Source organism: Thamnophis elegans, chromosome Z (genome assembly GCF_009769535.1).
Source record: "Thamnophis elegans isolate rThaEle1 chromosome Z, rThaEle1.pri, whole genome shotgun sequence".
Lineage (NCBI taxonomy): Eukaryota > Metazoa > Chordata > Lepidosauria > Squamata > Colubridae > Thamnophis > Thamnophis elegans.
Genome location: NC_045558.1, coordinates 78,033,421 through 78,060,701, shown reverse-complemented (window position 1 = coordinate 78,060,701; position 27,281 = coordinate 78,033,421). Strand labels below are relative to the sequence as shown.

The 27,281-nt window shown below is 37.0% G+C and overlaps 1 protein-coding gene across 6 annotated transcripts in view; it reads left to right on the top strand.

The window, feature by feature from the left end:
- The window catches only part of EZH2 (enhancer of zeste 2 polycomb repressive complex 2 subunit), a 62,951-nt gene that overhangs the window by 8,995 nt on the left and 26,675 nt on the right, over window positions 1-27,281 (top strand). For 2 of the 6 annotated variants that reach the window (XM_032235806.1, XM_032235807.1), the window contains exons 2-8: window positions 2,521-2,645; window positions 4,397-4,498; window positions 14,169-14,285; window positions 15,574-15,694; window positions 16,349-16,510; window positions 24,887-24,989; window positions 25,676-25,839. In XM_032235806.1, coding sequence (XP_032091697.1) covers window positions 2,529-2,645; window positions 4,397-4,498; window positions 14,169-14,285; window positions 15,574-15,694; window positions 16,349-16,510; window positions 24,887-24,989; window positions 25,676-25,839 — 886 coding nt within the window. In that variant the 5' untranslated portion in view covers window positions 2,521-2,528. Of the gene's footprint in view, window positions 1-1,395; window positions 2,405-2,520; window positions 2,646-4,396; window positions 4,526-14,168; window positions 14,286-15,573; window positions 15,695-16,348; window positions 16,511-24,886; window positions 24,990-25,675; window positions 25,840-27,281 lie in introns of those variants that run through there. The other 4 variants (XM_032235803.1, XM_032235804.1, XM_032235805.1 and 1 more) reach the window with 3 other exon arrangements.

The following is a 27,281-nucleotide window of genomic DNA, read 5'->3' as shown; positions in this document are numbered from 1 at the left end:
TGACAGTTGTTAAAGGGGGTGCCCATATGATTCCCTTGCTTAACTATTGAATACATGCTCTCCGGTTAAGTTTTTATTCTTAATCGTAGCCTTGCATCTCAGTATCATTTCAAAAGAAAACTATCATTGTGCAAAAGGAAGCATAAACTATTCAGATAACTTGAATTATTAGCTGCTTTTTTAAATCAGCATCTGTATAAAAGGGAACATTTGGATTTCACATTAAAAAAAGTAAGATAAACTGTTCCAATTGGGCTTCACTTTCCAGTTCTGTATTGTTCCTATTTTTTACAATTGTAGATTGTACTATTCACATATCTCCCACTTTATGGGTAATATAACTGAAGTTACAGTTCAAAAATTTCATTTCAGAATTTAAATAAGGTTATTGTGCATGTTTTTGTTGTATTTCTGACAAACAGCATCTAAATTGCCTTTTGGAATATTAGCAATATTGGAGAAGGGAGAAGGGACAAAGTCCAAATAATACCTGTGGAACTTTTTTGTTATTTCTTTGGGTGTTCCTTGTTTTATTTCAGTCCAATTGTATGGAAGAGTAATGCCTACCATTCTTTGTCTTTAACCACCCACCTCAAAAACCATAGTCTAAGCTGGATGCTGATGAGCCATCAAACTATCTCAAGAAGACCAAGGACCAGTGCTGCTTAAACTATCAATTTGTCTTATATTATAGCAGAATCTTTTTCATTATAAAAGTACCCTATGATAATTTCCAGGTGTATCAAACCTTGCACTGCTAGAAAATGATACAGTTGTTTGACTTACTGGTTTTACTTCCTACTACAGCTGCAGCTACTTCAGCTATGTTATCCATTAATGCTGTTGAATAACATAAAGAAGCAACAGCTTGCTCTTTAGACTATTTGCATGAGGCATCACAAGAGTTACATGCTCCATGCATCTGATTAAATGAATATAGTCATCATATATATGCCTTTAATAAATCAAGTTAGCTTGGATAGGTACTACACTCCTGATTTGATGTATCATAATTTAAATGTTGGGTCTTGTCAGAAGCTTTCTTCAGTAGAAGACTCTTGAAACAAGGACTGTCTTACTGGATTCCTTTAGAAATTTTCTTTGAGCACTCATGTTAAGTAAACTCTTTGCAACTAACAACAGCTGATATTAAATAAATTATGCACAACAAGTATTACCGAACCTTCTGAAGACAGCTCTATTACATTCTCTTTATAGATACCTTTCAGCCACAGTGGGAAAATAGAACATTGGATTTGCCATAACATCTTTTAAATCTTTTAAACTTCCCTTTAAAAAAGATATAGCATCCAGTTTTGATCACATTACAAAAAAAATGTTGAGGCTTTGGAAAATGCAGAGAAGACCAACTAGGATGATTAAAGGCCTGGAGAATAAAACATGTAGAATGGTTGCAGGAACTGGGTATGGCTAATCTAGAGAGGTTTTTAAGAAGAGACCGGACAGCATTTGTCTCAAATTATATAGAATCTGTTGCTTGAGCAGGGTGTTGGACTAGAAGACTCTTGGAGCTGGATTCTGATTCTGAAAAATGAAGTGCTTTTTTTAAAAAAAATAATAATGAAGGATCTTTTTTATTCTTAATAATGCTGCTTATCAGCCTTCAACTGGTAAAAAAAATTGTTCTCTACTGCCATCCGGAGGTTACAAAATTATTGATCCTAGCTGTCAAAGCTGTAGGAAGAATCTCAGTTCTGGATAAAAGTCAGTTACTGTGAAATATTGCACACACACATGTATGTCTTGACCATTCCTTTAGTGATTGAAGTTACAATGGCATTGAAAATGGTGATTTACAATTAAGTCTCCCATTTATGACTTTTCACAGCATCCCCATGGGCATGTGGTGAAAATTCAAGTATCATGATCAAAATACAGCATGTATTTACAACAGTTGCAGCATCTGGGAGGCACATCATGATCACCATTTGCAATCTTCCCAGACAGCTTCAGACAATGTCAGTGGGGAGGTGGGATTCTTCTAAATATGACAATCAGATAAAATTGGAGGCCTTATTCATGAGATAATAGTAATCTCAGAATGAGAATTTATGTCCATGACTGCTAATGATGATTACTTTTACATCCACCCCCTACCTATGACCTATTGATGGGATGTTTGAATTATTTTTCATGACTAGAAATTGCACATATTTTTTACTATCTTTTGATCAACCCTTTTCTAATAGCAAAAGGTAAATGATTCCACTTATTGATAGTATTTGAAATTACAAATAGCAACTGTCATAACTATCTGCTATCAATATAGCATCTTGAATCCAGCATCATTAGAATGGAGTAACTATTTTGCTGAGGGATATGAACAATACATGATTTGAATTTCTAACGAGGAAAAGAATTTTCCAATTGGCAAGTGATGTCCGTAAGCATAAGCTTTTTATTTATATATACATTTTTACATAATCAATGTCAGGTCATGTACTTAAATATAGAATGCTGATTGTGTTTGCTCTTACATCCACATTTTGTTCTTTTCAGGTGTAACTATGGGTCAGACTGGAAAGAAATCTGAGAAAGGACCAACTTGTTGGAGGAGGCGTGTGAAATCAGAATATATGAGGCTTAGACAGCTCAAGAGGTTCAGGCGAGCAGATGAAGTAAAGGTAATTCATTTCGTATTCCAAAGATACAAAAGTATTTCTAGTTGTTTTTGTTACTTTAAGTTGTAACTAAAATATGCTGATTCCGAAGGAAACCCACAATAACAGTATTAAATAATAAGACTTTCTTAGCAGTTGTTCCTGGTATGGCTATTTAGCTGTTTTCCATTTGATATTTTTGTCTCTTTTAGATAAATTCTAAAAATTGTTACCATAAAGATAATGCATATATATCAAAAATGTATAATTTTAATCTTCTTGATCATACAATTTGGAGTTTAATAGTAGAATGACTATTATATGATTTTTTTTTTTACTTTACATAGACTCAGCCATGTCATGTTGCCATCTCCTATTGAAATTTTCTTTAGCTTTTAAATTGGCTAGCTGTGTGAGAAGATTGTTGCTGGAAAAAAAATATAAGCTTAAGTCAGTTTTTGAGTGTGAAATTAGTATAGTTCTCAAGTGCCTTTACTTATAAGCATGGTGTAATTAAGATATAGAGTCTTGTCAAATTTAGCTGCAAAATTAAGTGGCGATTAATTTGAAGACAAGTCAGTTAAATTTAATAGAATTGACTTTCCAAAATATGTAAAATTTGACTTGCTTCTAATTCTGCTCAGAAAATCAATTTGGTGAAAAATTAAATTAATATCCACATGTGATCTGGACATATTTATATGCAGAATATAATAACCACACAATAATAGTTTTAAATATATTTTGAAAATTATAATTAAAATGATTGCTTGAAAAAATACAAATTGGTAGTTTGGTAGAATGATTTATGTTTTTAAATTTTTGGTTTAATTTCATCCTATAGGAATATTTTTCACTAATAAATATATGAGCTCAATGTTTTTCGTTCATTATGTGCAAAATTAAAAACTTCTGCATGTACATAAGAAGTTTCAAGACTTTTTCTATGAATAGTTTATTTCTTTTCTTCCCAGTTATTTGTACCTAAAACTCAAAATCTGAGACTAGAAACAGATTAAGAAAGTTGATAGTAAAAGATACCAGCTTTATGATTTCATTCTATTTCAGTTCTAGATAATTAATTAATATGGCTTCCCATTAGCTTATTCATTATACTCTTAAGATATTAAGGGTTGTGCAAGATATTTACCTCAGCATCCTTCAATCACATTTATACATCTTTGATTGTGATGCCTGTAGTGTTGGCATTCTGCTGTATGGTGATGGATATAATAGTATATAATAAAATATTTTATAGCTTGTTTGATCTTGTTTTGCCTGAAACGGTTAAATTTTAGATTTTAATTAGCCATTTTTGAGATATTTGAATGTTGTTACATATTAATAGACCTAGTGGACTGTTCAGTTACAAAGCATTGAAAAAATGATTTATGATCATTTTTCACATCTACAACTATTGCAACATCCTTATGGTCATATGATGAAAATTCAGGTACTTGGCAACTGACGTGTATTTATGACAGTTGCATTGTCCCAGTGTTATGTCATCACTGGGACATGTAACCTTCCCAGTCATCTACTGACAAGCAAAGTCAATGGGGAAAACTCAGTTTCACTTAATAGCTGTAAGAATTGAAAATTAGTGTATTTTAAAATTTAAATTATGTTACTGTATATAAATATGTATGATACATATAGTGGATATACATCTAATGAAAATACTAATCTTTAACAGTGAAATGTATATTATTCAGAAGTCCTGATAATTAAAAAACTATGAGGATATAGTCTCTGTTTCTACCATTTATTTCCAGAGCATGTTTAATTATAATCGTCAGAAGATACAAGAAAGAACAGAAATCTTAAATCAAGAATGGAAACAACGCCGGATACAACCTGTACACATCATGACTTCTGTGAGCTCATTGCGTGGGACCAGGGAGGTTGGTTAACCTGTGTTGTGGAAACCCAGTTACAAAGTTGTCAACTCTTTTTTTACTGGAGGAAAATTAGTTTGCTTTTTTATTCATGCAATATGACATTATGTGCTTATGAATTGTCCTTAGGAACTTTATTCCTTTGAGTTGGGCAACTAATTTATATAAAATTATATGGAAGAAAAGGGATTCGTTTATTTATTTAGAAAATGTATATGGTTGCCTATTTTTAGGTGATAATGATTAGCAAAAACCAATATAAAATTACTATATATCAAGCAAAAAGCAGAATTAAAATGATCATAATACAATAACCAACATTTATAATAAATTTACCTTACAAATCACACCTATATTGGGCTAATGTAACATCCTGACCCAGCACCTACATTAAAAGTCTAATATTCACAGTTTTACCAAAGGCCAGAGAGATCAGAACATTCACCCTCCAGATTTTGGAGACAGGCTATTCTATAGGTCAGGCACTACAACAGTCAAGCATAAACTTGGTCCTGCAGGATAATATTTAATAGAAAGGTCCTGGCATTCACTTGTCTTATCCAATTTTGTGGGAGAGGCAGACACCCTCGGAGATAGATGATCTGACAATTAATCTTGCCTATTCCAGGCCAAACTTGAATTGCACATTGAAGCAGACTGGGATCCAATGCAACTTGTGCAACAATAATGTAACCTGGATGGACCTTGGTGTATTAGAAGTGCATGTGCCAATGTATTCTGGACCAGACAAAGCTTCTGGTGCTTTTTAAGGATAGCCACTCCACCCCCACCGCAGACCATATTGCAGTAATTCATTTGGGGTATGAGAATGAATATTGAACCAGTTATAGGCCTGGCTGTTAACTACTTTTCAATCAGAGCTGTGAGTCCAAAAGGAGTTTCTGCTTGTGCTCTTTTGGAGAGGGGTGTACGTATGTGTGTGTGTGCGCACGTGCATGCACACATACATACACACACAGAGATGCGCTAACTCACTGAGAATAAAAGATTACAAAATCTTCCCCTTCAAAGGTTCCAAAAACGTAAAGCTGCTCAATTTTGCTAGGGTTGTGTCACAAACCTATTCTTCCTGTCCAGACCCTCATAAGCTCCTGGCATTGTCCAAATATTTTGATTGCATCATTTGTCTGGCTAGGAGTAGAGATGCATACATGAATATGAGCAGCATACTGTTGCTACTTCACTTTATGCTAACAAATGAACTTTTCCAGGCATTTTATATGGACTAGGAAAATGGGAATGTAGAGAGATATTAGCCCTGTTGGGTAGTTCAGAGAAGAACAATTATAATTATTTTTTTTTAAAAAATTTTTTATACACATAAGCACATCAACAGAACACATAAACACATTAACAAAAATAACCACGTAACTTAAAAACAACATAGGAACAATAAGTTCCATCGTATAGCATACAAAAGTTCCGAATCGGTTTCTTTGCAGTTAGTGTTTTCCTTTCTATACATTTCTATCTTAGGTTCATAATCTCGTTATTCATTATCCATTTTTATATACATTTCTTTATTTATTTATACTTAGCTACTAATGATCAAGTATTATTTACCTATATTGTGCTTTATATTTTTACTGTCATTTATTCTCTTACATACAGTTCTAGGTATACATTCACATAATTATTCTTTTTCTTTGCCATTCTTATATTATTATTATTCCATTTAAAAGGATATAAGGTATAATTTGGAATGTATTGTTTACTATCCTTCACACCTGCTGTGACACCACCTTATTTTTTCTTTCTTTTCTTTTCTCCCTCCCTTCCTCCTCTACTTCCTTCCTCCTCTCCTTCCCCTTCTTCCCTCTCTTACTTCTCCCCTACTCCTACCCTCTGTCTTCTCCTTCCTACCCTCCTTCTCTTTTTCTCTCTTCCTCCCTCCTCTCCTTCTCTTTCTCTCCCTCCCACCCACCTCTCCTTACCTCTTTCTTCTTCCCCTACCTCTCCTCCACATCTCACCTTATTTTCTCTTTCTTTTCTTTTCTCCTTCCCTTACTTCTCCCCTACTTCTACCCTCTTTCTTCTCCTTCCTACCCTCCTCTTTTTCTCTCTTTCTCCCTCCTCTCCTCTTTCTCTCCCTTCCACCCACCTCTCCTTATTTCTTTCTTCTTCCCCTGCCTCGCCTCCACATTTCTTCTTCCTCCTACTATCTCTCCTTCTCTCTCTCTCTCTTCCACCCTCCACTTCTTTCCTTTCCTTCGTCCCTCCATTCCTTCCTTTCTTCCTTCCTCCCCTCCTTTCCTTCCTTCTTCCCTTCCTTTCTTTTTCTATTGTTATAGGTGTCTCTTTCAAATCCAGTTTATGTTTTCTTGAGGGTGTTATTTCCACAGGTCCATTTTTTATATCATTTCCTTTTTTCTCTATCATTCTACAGTCTATATGCCAGCTACCATCCTGATTTGATTTCACCAATCATGACCCCCTTGTTTTATTCATAATTATTATTTTTGAGAGTTGTTCTATTCTTTCATTGCTTTTTATTTCTTTGCTCCATCCTTCTATACCATATCTGGTCTACTTTCAATTTCTTAGGAATATTAAACATCTGGGCTCTTTTTTTTTTTTTTTTTTTGGTGCGTTCAGTCCATTCAAGTTTATCGACATAATTGTTATTTCTTGATCCATCTTTAGTTGAGATTGTTTCTTTACTTCTAGTTTGTATCTGACTTTTCCCTCTTGCGCCTTCCTTCTCTGCTCTCTCTCTTTCTTGCCTCTGTTCTTCTCTCCTGCTTCTTCCGCTGTCTTCTAATGTTTCTTCCTCTTGACCTCTTCATTCTAGTTCCTCTTTGCTTTCTTGTTCTCTTTTCCTATTGCAGTGTTCTTCATAGAATTTGTGTGCTTCTTCTAAATTCTCTAATATCTTTTTCCTTGCCAAGATACCATAACCCCTTCTGGTACCAACCATCTGTACATTATTCTATTTTTATTTAACTCGTTTGTTAAGAATTGGTATTGCCTACGTTGTTCCCGAATTCTCCGTGACATCTGTTTAAGCGTGGTCAGCTCTTTTCCATGTAGTATAATCGTCTCTTCTCTAGTTTTTTTGTACACTTCATCTCTGGCAGTTTTCTTAGCGAACCTTACACGCACTTCTCTCAGGAGTCTATTTCTTCTTGCGTAGTTAGTATTCACCCTGTAAGCCTCATCAATATTCCCTCCCACTTCCTGTTCTTTTTTTTGCAGAAATTCAGTGAGGGTATTAATCATTTTTTCTTTCAGGTCTTCCTCCTTCTCTTCCGGTATGTTTTGAAATCTTAGGTAGAATGCCGCTTTTTCGTTTTCAAGTCTGATTATTGATAATTCTAGTTCCTTATTAAGTTGTCTATTCTATTTCCATCTTTCCCATCTTCTGATCTGAGTGTTGTATGTTTTTTTCCATACATTGAATTTTCTGTTCATTGATTGCTAAGGCATTCTGTATCTTTTCGATTTTATCATCTACATTCTTGATAGTTCCTTTCAATTCTCCCATTTCATTTTTTAATTCTTTATGATTCTTCCTTGACTCTTCTTAGCTTTTTGTCAAAGTCTCCTGTATCAATTGGAGCATTGATTGCATGTACTGCATCATTAGTGCTGGTCCTGCTGATTCTGCCATCTTTTCAGCTTTCTCCAACCCCCACACACTCTTGATTGACCTTTGGTTTGAGGAGGGGGGTATTGCTGAACTCACATTGGGTGTGGTCTTTTTCCCTAATTTTACTGAGGTTGCCATTTTTAACCCCCTATTTGTCCTTGCCCACAATTGGCTATAACTTTAACCTTGTTTATACTTATCAGTAATATCAATAATATAAATAATTGTATAATCCACTATTCAGCAACAATTCAACTATTAACCTTCCTTGATATCACCTTTCAGTACTTAAACATTCCTATGTAGTATTCTATTTAATTAATTTGATTAATATATATTATAAATTTATATATCACACACTTATCTTATATCAATAAATGTTTCTCAATTTTATCGGTTATACAAGTATTCACTTCTGATAATTAGTCTCTCTATGTTCTTTTACGACAAGCTTCACCATTCAAATTTACAGTCCACTAGGTGTCACTCTCTCCTTAGAATCACTGTTAATATCCACGAAGCAAAAGTCTATTTCCAGACAGATCTCTGTTCCAAGCTCCTAGTCAGATAAATATCAAATGCTTAAAATGCTTAAAAGTTCAACACAGCAGCAGAAGAACTGGTGAGCAAAAAGAAAAGGGAACTCCGGTAAACCAACCCGTCTATTAAGCAATCACTTCTTTGAACCTTCCAACTCTTTTCAGCAACTTTTATCTTCTGGAGTCCATGTCAGGTTTTTGTTCTTACTGTGGCTGATCTTTAGTCTCTTCCGGCTGTCCCTTCCTGTCCGTTCTAACACAGCCTCTCTGCTCCGCTCCTTCTCGGCAAAATTGTACTGTAAAAACAGCCTCTCTCCCAGCTACTTCTTCTCCCAGCACACTCTCTCTGCCAGTTTCGCGTTGCACTCCTCTCTGGATTGTAAGCAATAATAACAAGCATCCGATTACAACTGCTTCTATCTCTGTTCTTCCTTCTATGCGGCCGCCATTGCTAAGGTCCTAACCAAAAGGCAGGATATTTCTTCGCCAGTTTATGGGGTTTCTCCTATCCGCAGGGGATTTGCCATCACCCCAGCGTCTACAGAGTATCCCCTTTGATCTGCTGATCAAACGAAGAGGTTAGAGTTAGGGGTTAGGAGAGTTCCCTTACCCCGCTCTAGGCACAATGACGTCACCACCAGAAGCCCCCGAACAATTATAATTATAAGCATATTAACAGACTCTTGTCAGAATGAAAATATTTTTCCCTTCTTTTCTTTTATTCTCTGAAAAACTAAGGAGGGTCCCCTTTGAAATGCTCCCTGCACTTTCCTTCCTCTTCTTTTGTGGAGGGAGATGTATTTTACTTGCTGGTTGTAAAGTGTGTTCCCTGTCTCCCACATTTATTCCCAATTATCATTCTAGAGGTACCCTTGGGTCGTGACCCGTCAAAACCGCGTTCGACTAAGCCGCGCCCGATTAAACCACGTCGCTGACGTCATCAACAGGGCGACAACAGCCAGCGCAGAGAAAGAAGGGCGCTTTAAATAGCGCTTTGAAAGCAAGCCGATTCAACTTAAGGTAAGGGTTAGGTTTAGGGTTAGGTTTAGGGTTAGGTTAAGGGTTAGGTTTAGGGTTAGATTAAGGGTTAGGTTTAGGGTTAGGTTAAGGGTTAGGTTTAGGGTTAGGTTTAGGATTAGGTTTAGGGGGGTTGGGTTTAGGTTTAGGGGTTAATTTTAGGTTTAGGGTTTACAGCGTGCTTCTGTCTCCGCGCTGTTGTCGCCCTGTTGATGACGTCAGCTACGCGGTTTAGTCGAGCGCGGTTTAGTCGAGTGCGGTTTTGTGGTGGAACCCCCTTGGGTATCTTATATAAGAGGAATCTAGGACTAGATCTTTCTCCGTCTCTCAGATATTGACTGAAACTATTTCTGAAGGAAAACACACTACAACAGTGCCAAACCGCACAGACTAGGCCTCCTCCGGATTCCATCTGTTGGCCAATGTCGTCTGGCGACCCCTCCGGGGGAGGCTCTGTTGCTGCTCCAGCCCTATGGAATGATCTCCCCGTTGAGATCCAGACTCTCACTACCCTTCCGGCCTTCCTCAAAGCAACCAAGACCTGGCTGTTCCGGCAGGCCTGGGGCTGCTGAATTATCCAGCCCCATCTTGTGTTATGAATGTTGTTGTATTCTTAACTGTTGTTTTTTTATTTTTATATTCCCCTTTCCCTTTTTTATTTGTAAGCCGCCCTGAGTCTTCCGAGAGTGGGCGGCATACAAGTTAATAAAATGAAAATGAATGAAATGAAATGAAAATGAAATCAATTAAGCTGGTCCAAAAAATACTATGACCAATGGTATAACCTGAACTGAATCCTAACTGAAAAGGATCAAAATAATCTTCTTTCAGGGCCTTTGAAAATATTTATTTATTATTTATTTATTATTATTATGGTCCTTTGCACAGTCAGCCAGATATTCAGACTAGATTTGGCATTTTTGTCCACTTACTGAGTTCTTCCCAGGGATAGGTATATATGGATTTTTGATAGTGTTACAGATATTACCACCGGATGAAAGCTGCTCCAAGTAAAGCTGCCTTTTCAATTGGCTGATGATAAATCTGTCAATGTTCAAGTAATGTTCATCCCAAAGCATCTATTACTGTTGGTACTACCTTTGCTTTCTTTTGCCACAGTCATTCTGTTTCTATTTGCAGATTGTTGTATTCTTCTAGTTTTCTGCAGTTTCTTCTCTTCTATGCTATCTCTAGGTACTAACACATCCACTGTCAAGACTTTTTTCATTCTTATTGACAATTGTTAAGTCTAGGATATTATGTGGCAGGTGCCCATCTGTTTGAAATTCCAGAGTATTTCTTCATTTTCTATTACTTTCTCTAGTTTATGGTTCCACCAGTTCTTTCTTTCACATCTTCCAATGCGTCATTGTTGCTACCTTGTCATGTCATTGTAGTCAATCTATACAATTTTCTTGCAGCACCAAACTATGTGATCCATTATTTCTTCAGCTTCTTTGCAGAGGCGGCACTTGCTATCTGTTGCTGTCTTCTCAATTCTGTCTTGGTATATGCAATTGTTCTTAAGTCTTGTGCAACTAGAATTAGCTGCACTGTCTCTTTCTTCAACTTTCCTGCTCTTAGCCATTGCCAGGTCTTGTTATTATTTGCTTTCCCTGCTATTTTTTAAAGTACTGCCCATGTAATGTTTTCCATGCTTTCTTGCTCCTTTTTATAAGCTAGTTTGATCTCTCCAGTACTCAGTAGGCCTTCCTAATGTGCATCTGCCTCACTATCCTTCCAATCCCCTTTTTTTCTTCTTCAACTGTCTGGTGTATTTGCAAAATTCCATACCAATCCATTTTCCTTGGTAAGTAGTTCTGTCAACAAGTGTGGATGAAAGCATGATTTATTATCATTATTTCTCTAGTTTTCTTATCCAGGGCCTTTAATCAGCTTGAGTGCAGTCCACTATTCTAACTGTGAATATAGTGACTGGAATTGTCCTGGTGTTGTTTGCCTTGATGGTATTGCCTCTGTTGAGTTTGGACTTTAAGATCTTCTTGATTCTCTTGATGAATTCACCTGTAATCTTTTTCTTGACTTCAGTGTGCTTGACGTCAGCTTGAAGGATGCTCAGGTATTTATAGTGACTATCTTCATCCAAACTCTTGATGCTATTTCCCAGGGTATCTTGATTCCTCCAGTTTTCACTATTTTCTCTCATTTGATAAGCATGGCATATTTGTCCAGGCTGAACTCCATTTCAATATCTTGGCTATAATACAGACAGCATTGAGCAGTAATTCTATTTCAGATGTTATTTATCCATATAGTTTCAAATTGTCCATGTAAAGGAGATGGGATAGCTTGGCAGATAGTTTTGACGTTTGATGGCCTGAACTATTCAGTATTGTTGACATATGAATCAGTGCAATGACAAACCGTGTAGCAATATTGAGACTCCTTGGAAGATTCTTAATTTTACCCTATTTTATTCTATCACTATTGACCAGCAACTGTGCCATCTATCTTTGCACAAAGCTTCTGATGTTTCTACTTACTCCTATTATTTCTAGACACTTGATTATCCAATCCTTCCATTGTTCCATCCATCTTTGAATTAATGAAAAATTTCCAACATTGTTGAATGCAAGAAGACTTCTTGAAAAAGTGACTGACCACTGCCTCCTTCAAGGAAGGTGGAACTACTCTATACATGAAAGAAGCAGAAATCACTACTTGAACTAACTGCGTCTCACCTATTGGGAAGCCTTGACCAATAAGGACCTAAAACACAAGCAACACAGTGGTCCAGCAAGAGCTCCCACTGCATTACATATAAAGAAGGTATCTGCAGATGCAATAAGAGATGGAAAGAAAACTTGCTTCACCATCTTGTTGCTACAAGATAATACCTAAGATACCTACCTATTCTCAATTAAATTCATTTCTATCTTCCTGCAGTGGCACTTTAGATATCTCTTGTTTCATTTTCTGAAGTTTCTTGAACACCAGGGAGAGCTCCATGAATAGTCAGATACTTCACTGACACCATTTAATCTAAAACTATCATTGTTCACTTATTTCCAATTGTTACTAAGGTGTCAGTTGGATTGTGATCCAAAGCTTTGGGAAGAATTCCAGGTTCTCTCTGAACCCCACTAGATCCATTAGTCAAATGCTGCAGACTAGTCAAATGGGGTTCTCCTTGCAGTGGGAGGTAACTATAAAAAGGTAAATGTTCCCCTCGCATTAGAATCTGATATATCTATGGTAAGAGACCAATATTAACATCCACCAATCCTTGATCATGTCAGCATTAAAGGATTTCCTTCCATCTATCCTCTTTATTTGTGAGGAGTAATTGTAGATATTACTGTGTCTATCTGTTAACTAGGAAAAATAAATAAATTTCACATAAAACTGGCAAAGAAAAAACTTCATTTTTTTGCTTTTATATATAGAATTGATTTCTGGGAATTCAATCCATGATCTCTTTACTGTATAACTTGGCAATTTTCTCCCTTGGTAATTGTTATAAAGCCATTGGCTTTCTTTCTTTTCCATATGAGAAGGAACAGAAGCCTTAAGAAGTATTTCTTTTATAAATCTTGGTGGATAGTAAAATAAAACCAAATTAAAAGGAGAAGGCTGAGGAAAGTGAGAAAGAGAGAAGTGAGGAAAAAATCTTGGAAGAACTTTCTTGATGAAAACTAATTTCCCCATCCTTAGTGGCAATTAGTTGACCACTTTCATATTAAATATAAGTAGTCTTTAATTTATAACCAGAATAAAACCAAAACTTTTATCACTATATGAACCAGTAGTTAAATGCCACACCTATTTTTATGACCATTTTTGCAGCGATTAAGTGAATCACCATAGTAAGTACGTGAATCACACAATCATTAAATTAATTCAGTTTCCCCTATTGACTTTGTTTGTGGGAAGCTAGTTGGAAAGATCACAAATAATGATCATGTAATCCAGGAAAGCCACAGGTGTCATAAATACATGCCAGTTGCCAATTTTGTTCATGTGACTATGGGAATGCTGTAACAGTTGCAAGTTTGAGAACTGGTTGTAAGTCATTTTTTTCATTGCCATTGTAGCTTTGAACAGTCACTAAACAAATGATCATAAGTCAAGGAATACCTATAAGGCTCTTCTATTTGATATGTATGAAATTCATATTCACTGTGCATCTCTTCCTCAAAAGAAAGATTGGTTTAAGTAGCATATACAATTCAGTTAAACTCTAAATTACATGACTGTTTATTATCCTAGCCCTCTTAGAGAATGATCAAAATCTTCTGGTTCTTTTACATGCAAAAAATTATATAGATATTTCATGTATATGTAAACCCATAAGAGTGAAAGCAATTGTTCTGTTTGAGTATACTTACATCTGTGAATGTTTTTAAAAGAATTGTTCAAATTATCATTTGAAAACATTGATTTCTGCTAAAATCAGGATTTTTTTTTGCTATTGCTGTATCTAATTTGAAAACAATTTACTATTAGTTATCTTTTCTCTTAGTGTTCTGTCAGCAGTGATTTAGACTTTCCAAAACAAGTTATTCCTCTCAAAACTCTGAATGCTGTTGCCTCAGTTCCCATAATGTATTCTTGGTCACCTCTTCAACAAAATTTTATGGTAAGTGATTATGATCCTGAAAATTATGAAATTAAAATCATCAAATCAATATACTTTGTAGACTATAGTTGCTGGATTATATTAAATATGAATGTCAGATTTATATTATGTTGTAAATTCATATTTCCTAAGTGATAATAAATAATATCAATGCTCAGTACATTCTGTGATGTCATACTGGCCACATAACGTCAGAAATGTCTTCTGACAGCTCTGGCTCAGCATTGAAACGGAAGTGAGTCCTGTCTCTGTAGCTGGCAGTGACTAGCAGCCTATAATGCGCAGGGAGCTCTTCCCTCCCCTCCCCTTCCACAAGTAGTCTTTGCTTAACAATTATTCCATTGGTGACTGTTCAGTGTTACAATGGTGTTGAAGAAATGATAGTCACAGCTGGCCTTCAAAGTTATAACTGTTGCAGTGCCACTGTAATTATATGTTTATAATTTGATCACTTGGCAACCTACTCCTATTTTTTTTTTATATATATATATATATATATATATATATATATATATATATATATATATATATATATATATATATAATGGTGTTGAAGAAATGATAGTCACAGCTGGCCTTCAAAGTTATAACTGTTGCAGTGCCACTGTAATTATATGTTTATAATTTGATCACTTGGCAACCTACTCCTATTTTTTATATATATATATATATATATATATATATATATATATATATATATATATATATATATATATATAATGGTGTTGAAGAAATGATAGTCACAGCTGGCCTTCAAAGTTATAACTGTTGCAGTGCCACTGTAATTATATGTTTATAATTTGATCACTTGGCAACCTACTCCTATTTTTATATATATATATATATATATATATATATATATATATATATATATATATATATATATATATATATATATATATATATATATATATATATATATATAATTAGTGCTATTTATTCCTTTTGTTGTTATTCTTGCAATGCTATGCTATAAACCAGTCATTGAGACATTAAGCAAATCCATTGTACCAATTGGTTGGAAACTGGCAAAAGAAGTCAGAAGATAGGGAATGTTTTTGTTTTAAAGCAGTCTTCCTGAGAGAGGGAGAGGGAGGCAGGGGGAGAGAGAGAGAGACTGAGAGTGAGTGAGCGCCTTGAGATCATGACAGCTATCAAATTCAGAAATATTGTCAATACTAGTTTCTAGAATATCATGTTGACTTATGTATGGTTTCCTTATTTACAGCATTTTATCTTTGTTCACAAAAGCAAAATGTTTACTTCATCATATTTCAATATTTTTTAGGTAGAGGATGAGACAGTTTTACATAACATTCCTTATATGGGTGATGAAGTGCTTGATCAGGATGGAACATTTATTGAAGAATTAATCAAAAATTATGATGGAAAGGTACATGGAGATAGGGGTAAGTTATGATTTATCATTTTGTTGAGCATTTACTCCCCAGTTAGTTAATACAGTCTCTCTGTTAAATATATCATGCATTCTTCCTGAAAAAGCATTCATTACATCAAATAACATGGTTGCAATTCTTTGTGATTCCATTTCTCGTATCCTTTTTTTCCCATTGGATAGTTTCACCTGATTACTATGGAAATCTGCTTTGTTACACTGATGATATTTTTGACATTGAGTTTTAATGCATTGATATGTGTGTTCATTGTCTTGAATATTAAGCTGATAACTTATTCATAGGAGTCTTACATTTCCTTCATAAATAAAGGATTTTAGGCTATTGTCTAACCTTGAATCTTGCATAGTTCTTTCAATTTTTATTTGATAGTAAACGAAAACAATAAAATAATAAATAAAAAGCACTACCTAGTAAATTGAAAAATTCTGAAAAATGCTGTTTTTCCCACATACATTTACTTTTATATGGATATGTATACCCAGGTCTGCATGTTGTAAACTCCATGGCACCTACTCTCATTTAAGTGCTTAATTTGTTTCAGGCTTAAGAAATTGTGTTATTTTTTCTGCATAGTAAGCTAACTTTCTTTACCCAGCCTTTTAATAAAAATGTGCTTCATTAAAAAAAAATATGTTTAAATTTCAGAGTGTGGATTCATCAATGATGAAATATTTGTGGAGTTAGTCAATGCACTTGGTCAGTACAGTGATGACGATGATGATGATGATGACGACGATGATGATGATGATGATGACAATCTTGATGAGAGAAATGAAAAACTGAAAACAGGGGAGACTAACAGAATGGGTATATTAATAATATTTAAAGATATTTGTAGTATGATGGACTGACTAAACAAGGAAAGTTTGATAATCAAAATACATACTTTCAGATGTAATGTCAGTAGAAATAATGGTGTCTAAAGATGAATGCCATCAAGCATCACCTTTTAATTATTACTGATGATTAATGTTTCTGAAATATTAACAAAACACAATACAATTTTGTGACTATTATTATTTTAAAACGACTTAAAGATGGGCAGGCCAATATATAACAATATTGATGGGTTAATAGATGATCTCAGAAAGCTAGTCTTGTAAAACACATCTCAGAAAAAGGCATCCATATTGTTGCCAAGAAAACTGCATAGATATCACCAGATTACAGCATGATTCCATGAAAGAAATACCAAATTGAATATATTCTCTGAAGTATGTATGTAGCCAAGACAAGCTGAAATAATGGGGGGAGTGCTACTCTTGTATCCAATGCAAGAACAACATATTAGCAAATTTAACTGTTACAAAAACAAAAGGCAGATGGCAATACAGTAGTGCAAAAAGGGAGTTTTGCAGTAATCGTGAATTATTTAATTTGTCTAGTAGTAATTCTTGAAATTTACTGTTTGTACATATTCCCACTTTCTGGTTAAATAAAATAATGCTAACTGCCTTTAATTTAATAAATTAAATAAAAATGTACTTACTTAATTATTTTAATAAATATAACTGCACTTGTATTTCTATAATTATTTAATGCAATATGTTGAAAGGAAATTTTCTAAAAATAAAAAAAATATTGTATAGGGCAGGCAAGAGAAGGTGATGCAAAAGAGTTTGAATGTTGTTTCTATCTAGTAAGTCAGCAAGTTAGAATTCCTAGAGAACACAACTACTTTTTAGTCTCCATCCAGCCTATTGCATCATATAGTTACATGAAAACACTGTTGGAAGAGATAGAGTGATTATTTTCTCTGAGCCATTACTTTTGTAAGTCCACATCAGAACTATATCCAGGATTAAATCCTGGGTAATGGATGCCATACCAACAGCATTTACCATTGAAGAGCAAGACATTTATTTTGGGTAAGTGTACAGATAGTAGTTATCGCTAAAAAAAAATCACAATTGGTCATAAGGCATTTCAGTTGTTAAATAGGTTACCACATGACCTGATTCGATTTTACATCTGTTTTTATAATGATGATTCACTGTGTTTGTTAAGCAAACCACATGGATCTTAAGTGAATCCATTCTTCTAAATAGGCATTTTTTTTTGCTACAAACCAACAAAAATGTTAGAAACACTGCCATATAGTCATATGTGGGACGTGCAACCAATTGTAAATGCAATCTGGTGGCATTAATTAATTAAGCGAGGTCTATCTATATCAGCACTGTCAACTTGCGTAGACTAGCTCCTTTCCTTTGAGTGGTCAGTTATAACTTTCATTCATATCAGTTCCTTTGGTTATTATTTCCTTGTTGACTCTCAGGTTGTTTCCACTTTCTCACTCTTCTCAGTGCATCACTTAACATACACTAATTAACCCACAACTTCTTCCTGGTAACTTTTTATAATTTATTTTTTAAGAAAAGTTTACTATTTTAAGGCCCTCTTTTCTAATATCTAAGATAGGGGGAAACTAATGCTAATTTAGATTGGTTAATAAGAATTATTTAGGTCTATAAAGAAACTCTAGAGAAACATTAAAAGAAACTTTATTTGACCTGAAAAAAATCTGGGGTTATAATAGAATAACAAAGTTGGAACTTGGAGGTCTTCTAGTCCAAACGCCTCTTCAAGGTTCTTATGATTGTTTTATTAATATTTAGTGACTATTTGACCACCAAGGGGCAGTATAGGTTAGTTTTATCTTTTTTGGGACTCATCATGTGCATGCAACTGTTATAATTATTATAGAATTTATGACGTTCAAAAGTCCACTGGGAATTAAACTCTATAGTGCTTTATAAATTGTACCTAATTTTATAAGATATAATTGCCCTGATAGTGAAAGTTGGTGGGAAAGGAGATATATGAACTATTTTTTCTAATTTTACAAATTATGCAATCTTGTAATCCAGTAATGTATAAAATGCATACTACTATATATACTGAAATAGTTTTTGGGGTGCTGAAATCTTCAGTCTGAGGGCATACACAATAACTCTTCTGTTTCTTCTGGTTGAGAGTTTAAGTAAGAAAGATGTATACCCATCATATATTGTTACTTTGAGGTCTTATTCTAAGAATCGGTTTTCAGGACAGATGTAAAAACCATAGAAATAAAGAAGCTTTTCTGCCTGTTCACATTTTATCTATTTGCTAACTTTATGTAACAATTTAATGTCCAAGTTCTTTTGACGGTTAACAACAAAAAAGCAAAAAATAGAATAAAATAAAAATTAGATCCAGCAACTTGCAAAAGATAGGTGGTGACAGCAATTCTTCTGCTGATTGGACCTTCCAATCACTCCATCAGAAACCTTCTGCTTTCATCAACTTCTGGAAAGCTATGGCAGAAAGTAATAATAGAATAACAGAATTGGAAGGAACCTTAAAAGTTTTCTAGTTCAACTCCCTGCTCAAGCAGGAAACCTATACCATTTCAGATAAATGGTTTTCCAGTCTCTTCTTAAAGACCTCCAGTGTTGGAATATCCACAACATCTGGAGGTATGTTGTTCTACTGTTTAATTGTTATAACTGTCAGGAAATTTTTCCTTAGATCTAGGTTGGTTCTCTCCTTGATTGGTTTCCATCTATTGCTTTTTGTTTTGCTTTCAGGTGCTTTGGAGAATAGTGGCAGCTCCTTAGATACTGGAACACTGCTATCATGTCACCCCTAGTCCTTCTTTTCATTAAACTAGACATACCTAATTCTTGTAATTGTTCTTCATATGTTTTATCCTCCAATCCCCTAATTATCTTTGTTTGCTCTTCTCCACACTCTTTCTTTCTTTCCCCAACACTCTTTTTATATCATGGCAACTAAAACTGGATGCAATATTCCAAGTGAGATCTTACCAGGCATTACAAAGTTGGACTAATAGTTCATGTGATCTTGATCCCTTTGTTAATGCAGCCTAGTACTGTGTTGAGTTTTTTAAGAAGCTGCAGCACATTGCTGGCTCATATTTAAATGATTATCCACTAGGATTCCAAGATCTTTTCCACAGTTACTACTGTTGAGCCAAGCATCACCTATTTTATACCTGTTTATTTTAGGGTTAGTTTTTTGTCTAAACCTTACTTTTTTCACCCTGAATTTCATTTTGTTACATAGTCCTAGTTTACAAGTCTGTTGAGATCTTTCTGTATCTTAAGCCTATCTTCTGGAGTGTTGGCTATTCCTGCCAGTTTGGTGTCATCTGCAAATTTGATGAGTTCCCTTTCTATCCCCTCATCTAAATCATTTATGAAGATGTTAAGATTAATCTAACTTCCAGAAAAAGGCTTTCTAGGGTAGAAATTTTCATACTATTTTGAAGGCTATGTAAATTGTTTAAAACAAAATTCTGGAGCTCTAATCAAGAAGTAAAACTCCAGTGATGGAATATTGATTGAAGTTCAAATAAACCCATCAAAGTCTCATGGGAATCTTAGAATTCCATAGAACCTAGTTTTAATGTTTTAAAGTGTAGGATATAGGTGCTGATAAGAAAAACCTAATATTTCCTGTTCTCAGCCCTTCTTATTTCTTGAAAATAAGGCACTATCAATAGCTTTCTGTGGCACAAAAATAATAGATGTTTAATTGTAGTTGCTGAAGACAGTTCCATAGATATTTAGGTACTAAACCGAAAGATAAAAAGCACCAAATTTGCTTTTGCATTTATTAGATTGGACATGGTCATCTGGACTTGTACTCCAATGGTACCTCACAATTTAAATCATCTGTAGTTATTCAATATCCAGAATTATTTTTTTTCACCATTAAGATCTTGCCCTTGTCATGGTCTGATCACTTCCTACTGAGGCTTGACTTTCAGTGGCCAATCCCCCACTGTAGGGAGGAGGAACCGACTAGGTGGTTCCGCCCCAGACGCCTGATGGACCTATGGGATTTCAGACGGCACTTGGAGAAATACCTGACACTTTCATCCACAATCCGGTGGAGTCCTTAGTTGCTGCTTGGAGTACAGCGACGGCGGGGGCCCTAAACTGGATTGCGCCTTTATGGCCTCTCCGAGGTAGTGGATCCAGGAGAGCTCCTTGATTCATCGAGGAACTCCGGGAGATGAAGTGCCAAAAGAGACGCCTAGAGCGCCGCTGGAGGGCCAGTAACTCCGAGTCAGATTGAGCACTGATGACAGCCTTTATCAGGGCCTATCTCGTGGCAATACAGGCGGTGAAATGTGCGCATTTTGCCGCTCTTATTGCATCTGCTGAATCGCGCCCAGCCGCCTTGTTTAGAATAGCCCACTCCCTCTTGAAAGGGAGGGATGCGGACGACCCTTTACAAGGTAGAGCTGAGGAATTTGTTCAATTTCTAACAGATAAAGTCGTACGGATTCGGACAGATCTGGACTCCAATTGCACGGTACCAGCCGAGGTACCAGGGGAAGGTCTTGAGCGAATTTTATGCAGCGAGTTTCAACTTGTCGCTCCTGAGGAAGTGGACAAGGCCATAGGAGCGGTGAGTGCCTCCACCTGTATACTGGACCCGTGTCCCTCCTGGCTGGTCTCGACCAGCAGGGAGGTGACACGTGGCTGGATCCAGACGATAGTTAACACCTCTCTTCGGGAGGGGTCCTTCCCGCACCTCCTAAAGGATGCGGTGGTGAGACCCCTCCTGAAGAAACCTTCTCTGGATCCAGCCATTCTGAGTAACTATCGTCCAGTCTCCAACCTCCCCTTTGTAGGGAAGGTTGTTGAGAAAGTGGTGGCCTTTCAACTCCGATGGTCCTTGGATGAAACCAATTATCTGGATTCCTTTCAGTCCGGTTTCAGGCCTGGTTACAGCACGGAAACTGCTTTGGTCGCGCTGATCGATAATCTCTGGCGATCCAGGGATAGGGGTCACTCCTCTATCATTGTACTTCTTGACCTCTCAGCGGCCTTCGATACCATCGACCATAGTATCCTTCTGCGACGGTTGCGGGAGGTGGGAGTGGGAGGCACCATTTTTCGGTGGTTCTCCTCCTACCTCTCGGACAGGTCGCAGTTGGTGTTGGTCAGAGGGCAGAGATCGACCCCTAGGCCCCTCAATTACGGGATGCCGCAAGGTTCGGTCCTGTCCCCCCTCCTATTTAGCATCTACATGAAGCCGCTGGGTGAGATCATACGCCAGCACGGGATTAAATATCATCAATATGTGGACGATATACATCTGTATCTGTCCGCCCCGTGCCAACTTAGTGAAGCAGTAGAAGTGATGCGCCAGTGCCTGTAGGCTGTCAGGGTCTGGATGGGAATGAACAAGCTTGCGCTCAATCCCGACAAGACCGAGTGGCTATTGATGCTCCCTCCCAAGGATGGTCCAGCTATTCCATCTCTCAGCCTGGGGGGTGAAATTATACGTCCCTCAGAGAGGGCTCGCAATTTGGGAGTCCTGGATCCGCAGCTTACTCTAGAACATCATCTGTCGTCTGTGACCAGGGGGGCCTTTGCCCAGGTTCGCCTGGTGCACCAACTGCTATCCTATCTGGACCAGGAGGCCCTTCGGATAGTCACTCACGCCCTCGTCACCTCAAGACTGGATTACTGTAATGCGCTCTACATGGGGCTGCCCTTGAAGAGTGTTCAAAGACTTCAGCTAGTCCAGAATGCAGCCACGCGAGCTATTGTGGATGTACCTCAGTACACCCACGTTACACCTATCCCCCCGCGAGCTGCACTGGCTTCCCATTGGTCTCCGGACACGCTTCAAGGTGCTAGTTGTTACTTTTAAAGCCCTACATGGTATCGGACCTGGTTACCTGAGAGACCGCCTCCTGCCAGTCATCTCCCCAAGACCTATTAGATCCCACAGACTAGGCCTCCTCCGGATTCCATCTGCCGGCCAATGTCGGCTGGCGACTCCCCGGGGGAGGGCCTTTTCTGTGGATGCTCCGGCCCTATGGAACAATCTCCCCGTTGAGATCCGAACCCTTACTACCCTTCCGGCCTTCCGCAAAGCAACTAAGACCTGGCTGTTCCGGCAGGCCTGGGGCTGTTGAATTATCCAGCCCCATCCGAAGTTATGCTGCTGAATTTTTAATTGTTGTTTTTATTTTTGTACCCCCTTCCCTTTCTTATTGTTAGCCGCCCTGAGTCTCTCGGGAGTAGGGCGGCATACAAGCCAGATAAACCAAACCTAACCTAAACCATCTTTTCAACTTGCTAATTTTCTGCAATTGCTAAACATCTCAGGAAAATCCATGACATGGGCATTTCTCACCCATGGAGAATGAAGCTTTTTTTTGTAAGTAATTAAAACATGACCTGGTCAATTGGACTCAAAAATTATATTTTAAAATTGTTTTTCTCATTTATTATAGTTTGATTAATCCTATGACTAAATTCATTCAACGTTCTAAAAATTCTATGGCTATTCAATGAATAACTACCATAAAATAAAACAACAGCAAACTTTTGATTTCTGAATAGTGCACAACAAGTTTTAATGCTTTTAACCCTCTAGTCAAGCTTGATATGATGGCTATTAACATTGTTAGACAAAAATCCATGTGCCTCTCAGCTAGCCTAGAGGAATTGGTTAAGATAACATACAATTTTATTTCTATACATCTTGAATAAATAATGTAATAACATACTCCCCATGTTATAGAAATTGGATCATATATTTATCAATAGGAAATTACTCATCTCATGCTGGTCTTAAATGAAGATGTTATATTGATAACAAGAATCTTTAGGCTGCAGGAGTGATCATTTGATTTATATATTGTCCCATAATTTTTATAGTACTCTCTAGGCAATTTACATATTGCCATGTATGCAATGTCAGCATATTGCCCCCACAACCTGTGTCCTCATTTTACTGACCTTGGAAGGATGAAAAGCTGAATTAACCTCGACCCCTACCAGAAACGATCTCCAGACTGTGGGCAGAGTTTGCCTGCAATACTGCATTCTAATTACTACGCTACCAGGACGTCTGTCACTTGGTGACTGATGCATCTTGCTACAATGTCCAACAATAATAAGTCAGCTTTGATGGATTCCACTTGTCCTGGTATTGTTTTTCCATTGTGGCAATGTCCTCGTGAAATCTTTCATCATGTTCATCACTGACTGAATCTAAATTTTCAGGGAATAAGTTCAAGTGTGAATGCAGAAAATGAATCTTCAGTGACATGTTGCATTTCATGGTATTATATATTATAAGATGTTTGTCAACCAGTTGAATGTAGTTTGGTGCTCTCTAGTTGCAAGGAAATCCTCAATGACATCTTTGAATGCTTTCCATACAATTTTCTCTAATCCCACTAATAGTTTTTCAAGCCCCTTGTTACTCTTTGTCAAAAATGCCTTCTTTTTCTTGTTATTCTTGGAAATATCTTGTCAGATAACAAAAATCTTTACCTTACCACTTTCACAATTTTTTTTCAACAGTCTTGAGTTTTCTGTGAAGCTGAACCATATCCATTTGGATTGGCCATTTCTTTTAATGTAATGCAACTGTTTTTTATGACTGTCTCATTCAAATATGTAACAATGGTATTTGCTACATCAGAGCTTCATTCCAAGAAGAAGAACCACTACTTTCCTAGGTAGAGAAGATACTGTCAGCATCTATTTATGACACCCCCTTGATTCTGTTGAATCGTCCATTTCTTCCCAGTAACCTTTTCTTTTGCCAGCCATAACAAGGTCATAACAAATTCTTGTTATGCAGATCAGTTCTTGCAGCAGATAATCCAGTTAAAGAATCGAGTTCTATATAGGGTTCCATTCCCCTGGTTCCAGTCCTATCAGTAACTCTAGTGACACTGGTGGTTCACTGAAACTTGGAAAAACATTGCTGCTCACATAATCTCTGCAGGGTCCAGTCAATCAACATAGTGACCACAATCTGCAACTATTGAAAGCAGACCTCCATTTCCTTTTAGAAGCTTTCTAATAATCAGATCCTACAGTCCTTCAGTCTCCTCTTCCAATTACTTAAAAAAATCTGACTTAATATTTTAATGAGCTAAAATCTTAACTGTCACATTTCTGGATAAATAAAATTTTCTAGTCTCTTCTGAGCTTGTTTCAAATTGTATTTAACTGTGAATTTCTTTTTTCCCTTCCTTTTTGTCCTCTTTCCTTTACAGTTAAAGCACCACACATATGTACAAAAATCCAAATGCAAAAGTTAAAAGCAGTTAAAATTCAAACAAAAAAATTGTTTCCTTTTAAATGAATATCTTAAGATGTAACTTTACAGATTTTTCTTTCTTTTATATAGAGAAAGAGTGTCATCCACCTCGGAAGTTTCCTTCTGATAAGATATTTGAAGCCATTTCTTCAATGTTTCCTGATAAGGGTACAGCAGAAGAATTGAAAGAAAAGTAAGATGATGTAGCATGGTCATAGCAAATTGTAGGATGTAGAGAAGCTTAAACAGAGTGTTTAAATTTGCTTGCTAAATGTAGACTTAGATTGGTATTCCAAATTGTCTGAGTCTGTTAATATTGATCAAATGTTTGAAGAACATACTATTTGACTTGGTGAAAATGGTTACATTTTGAATATATTTATAAAATCAAGAACCAGTTAGTGTAGTGATTAAGGTTTTAGATTAAGACTTTAAGTATAATCTTAGTCATCAAATTTACTGGGTAATTTAAAAAGAAGCACTCTCTTTTAACCTAATGTATCTCATGAGATTGCTGTTGGTATAAAATGGAAATACCATAGAAGCTCATTTTAGCATTTTGTGGGCTGTAAGTCCAAGGAATACATAATAAATGTTCTCTGTATTGTTATTAATAGGAAATGTTATTGTCCAATGCTGACATATTATCAGATAACATCTTTCTTTTTTGTATAACATCACTAATTGATGAAGGTTTACTTTTGCAGTATACTACAAAAAGCTATTTATTTTATCTAATTTTCCAAATTTAAAATATGGCTTCTTGCTAAATGTCGTGTACTTATTTCATTGAGATGGTAGGCTCTGTATTTCTTGAAAGTACGGTAAAATCCATTTTTAAATCACATAAAATAATAGCAATGTTTACTTTCTCTGTAGATACAAAGAACTTACTGAACAGCAGCTTCCAGGAGCACTTCCTCCTGAGTGCACACCAAACATAGATGGACCAAATGCCAAATCTGTTCAAAGGGAGCAAAGTCTACACTCTTTTCATACTCTTTTTTGTAGACGGTGTTTCAAATATGATTGTTTTTTACATCGTAAGTGAAAAGGAATTTAAAATATTTTTATTATCAGGAAAAATAATTAAAATGTTACATTCTGGTGGTTTACTCCTGTTATATGCACTAGAGAATCCAAAGAAGGTAGCGTTTTTTTACTTCCATACTCTTTGTTCTTTGGCAAGTTGAATGGCAAGTAGAATGACATTACCGTGTTTCCCCGAAAATACGACTGGATCTTAATTTTTTTTTTAGTTACAAAATATGGCCTTGGGTTTATTATAGGGGAGGGCTTATTGTTTTGGGGTTGCCGGGTGGCTGCTCCCTTGTGAACTGGCTCCCGAAGAGCCGGGCTCAGCCTCAGGGACGAAGCAGCCATGAGGTGACCAAGCTCACGAGCAACTGCCCGGCAACCTCCTCTCCAGCCGGCAGAGCGCCATTCACTGACCTAGGGGGTATCCCTAAGGCGCCAAGCCACGTGGTGCTCCGCCTGCTCCCCAGCTCCCGTGGCTTGGCACTTTAGGTATACCCCCTAGGTCAGTGCATGGAGCTCTGCCCAGCTGGAGAATGGGGTTGCGCGAACGTCTGTTCCACCCCCAGTAGGCATGCCTCCTAGCCTCAACATGTCTGGGTCCATTTCTCACTGCAGCAGCTGCCGCCGCCGTCGCACTCTGAGCATAACACTGCTGGAAGACTCGGCAGCCGAGTGTTGGAGTTTGGAACCAGAGACGATGTTATGCTCAGAGCGTGCCGGCGGCTGCAGGGAGAGCTGGGCCCGGATATGTTGAGGCTAGGAGGCATGCCTGCTGGGGGCGGAACAAGCACTCTCGCAACCCCCTTCTCCAGCCGGGCAGAGCTCCATGCACTGACCTATGGGGTATCCCTAATGTGCCAAGCCATGGGAGCTGGGGAGCGGGCAGAGCGCCACGTGACTTGGCGCCTTAGGGATACCCCCTAGGTCAGTGAATGGCCCTCTGCCCGGCTGGAGAGGAGGTTGCCGGGCAGTTGCTTGGTCACCTCATGACTGCTTCGCCCCTGAGGCTGTGCCCGGCTCTTCAGGAACCAGTTCACAAGGGAACAGCCGCCTGGCAACTCCCCCTTCCGGCCAGGCAGAATGCCACTCCCCAACCTAGCGTTATCCCAAAGGCGCCAAGCAATGTAAGCGCCTTTCTCTCCCCCCCGACTCCTGCGGCTTGGCGCCTTCAGGATACCACTATGTCGGTGAGCAGTGCTCTGCCTGGACGGAGTGGGGGATTGTCCATGAGGTTTATTTTCGGGGGTGGGTTTATATTTTTGCCCACGTGAAAAATGTGGCAAGACTTTAGTTTCAGGACATGTCATATTTTCGGGGAAACACAGTATTATAATTAGTGTAATGTTTCAATGATCTATTTTTTTCTATAACTGAAATGTGCATGATCATTTAGTCCTTTCCTGAAATCAATTTCCAATTTCTTTGGTTTTGGGACCAGGAATTTTTG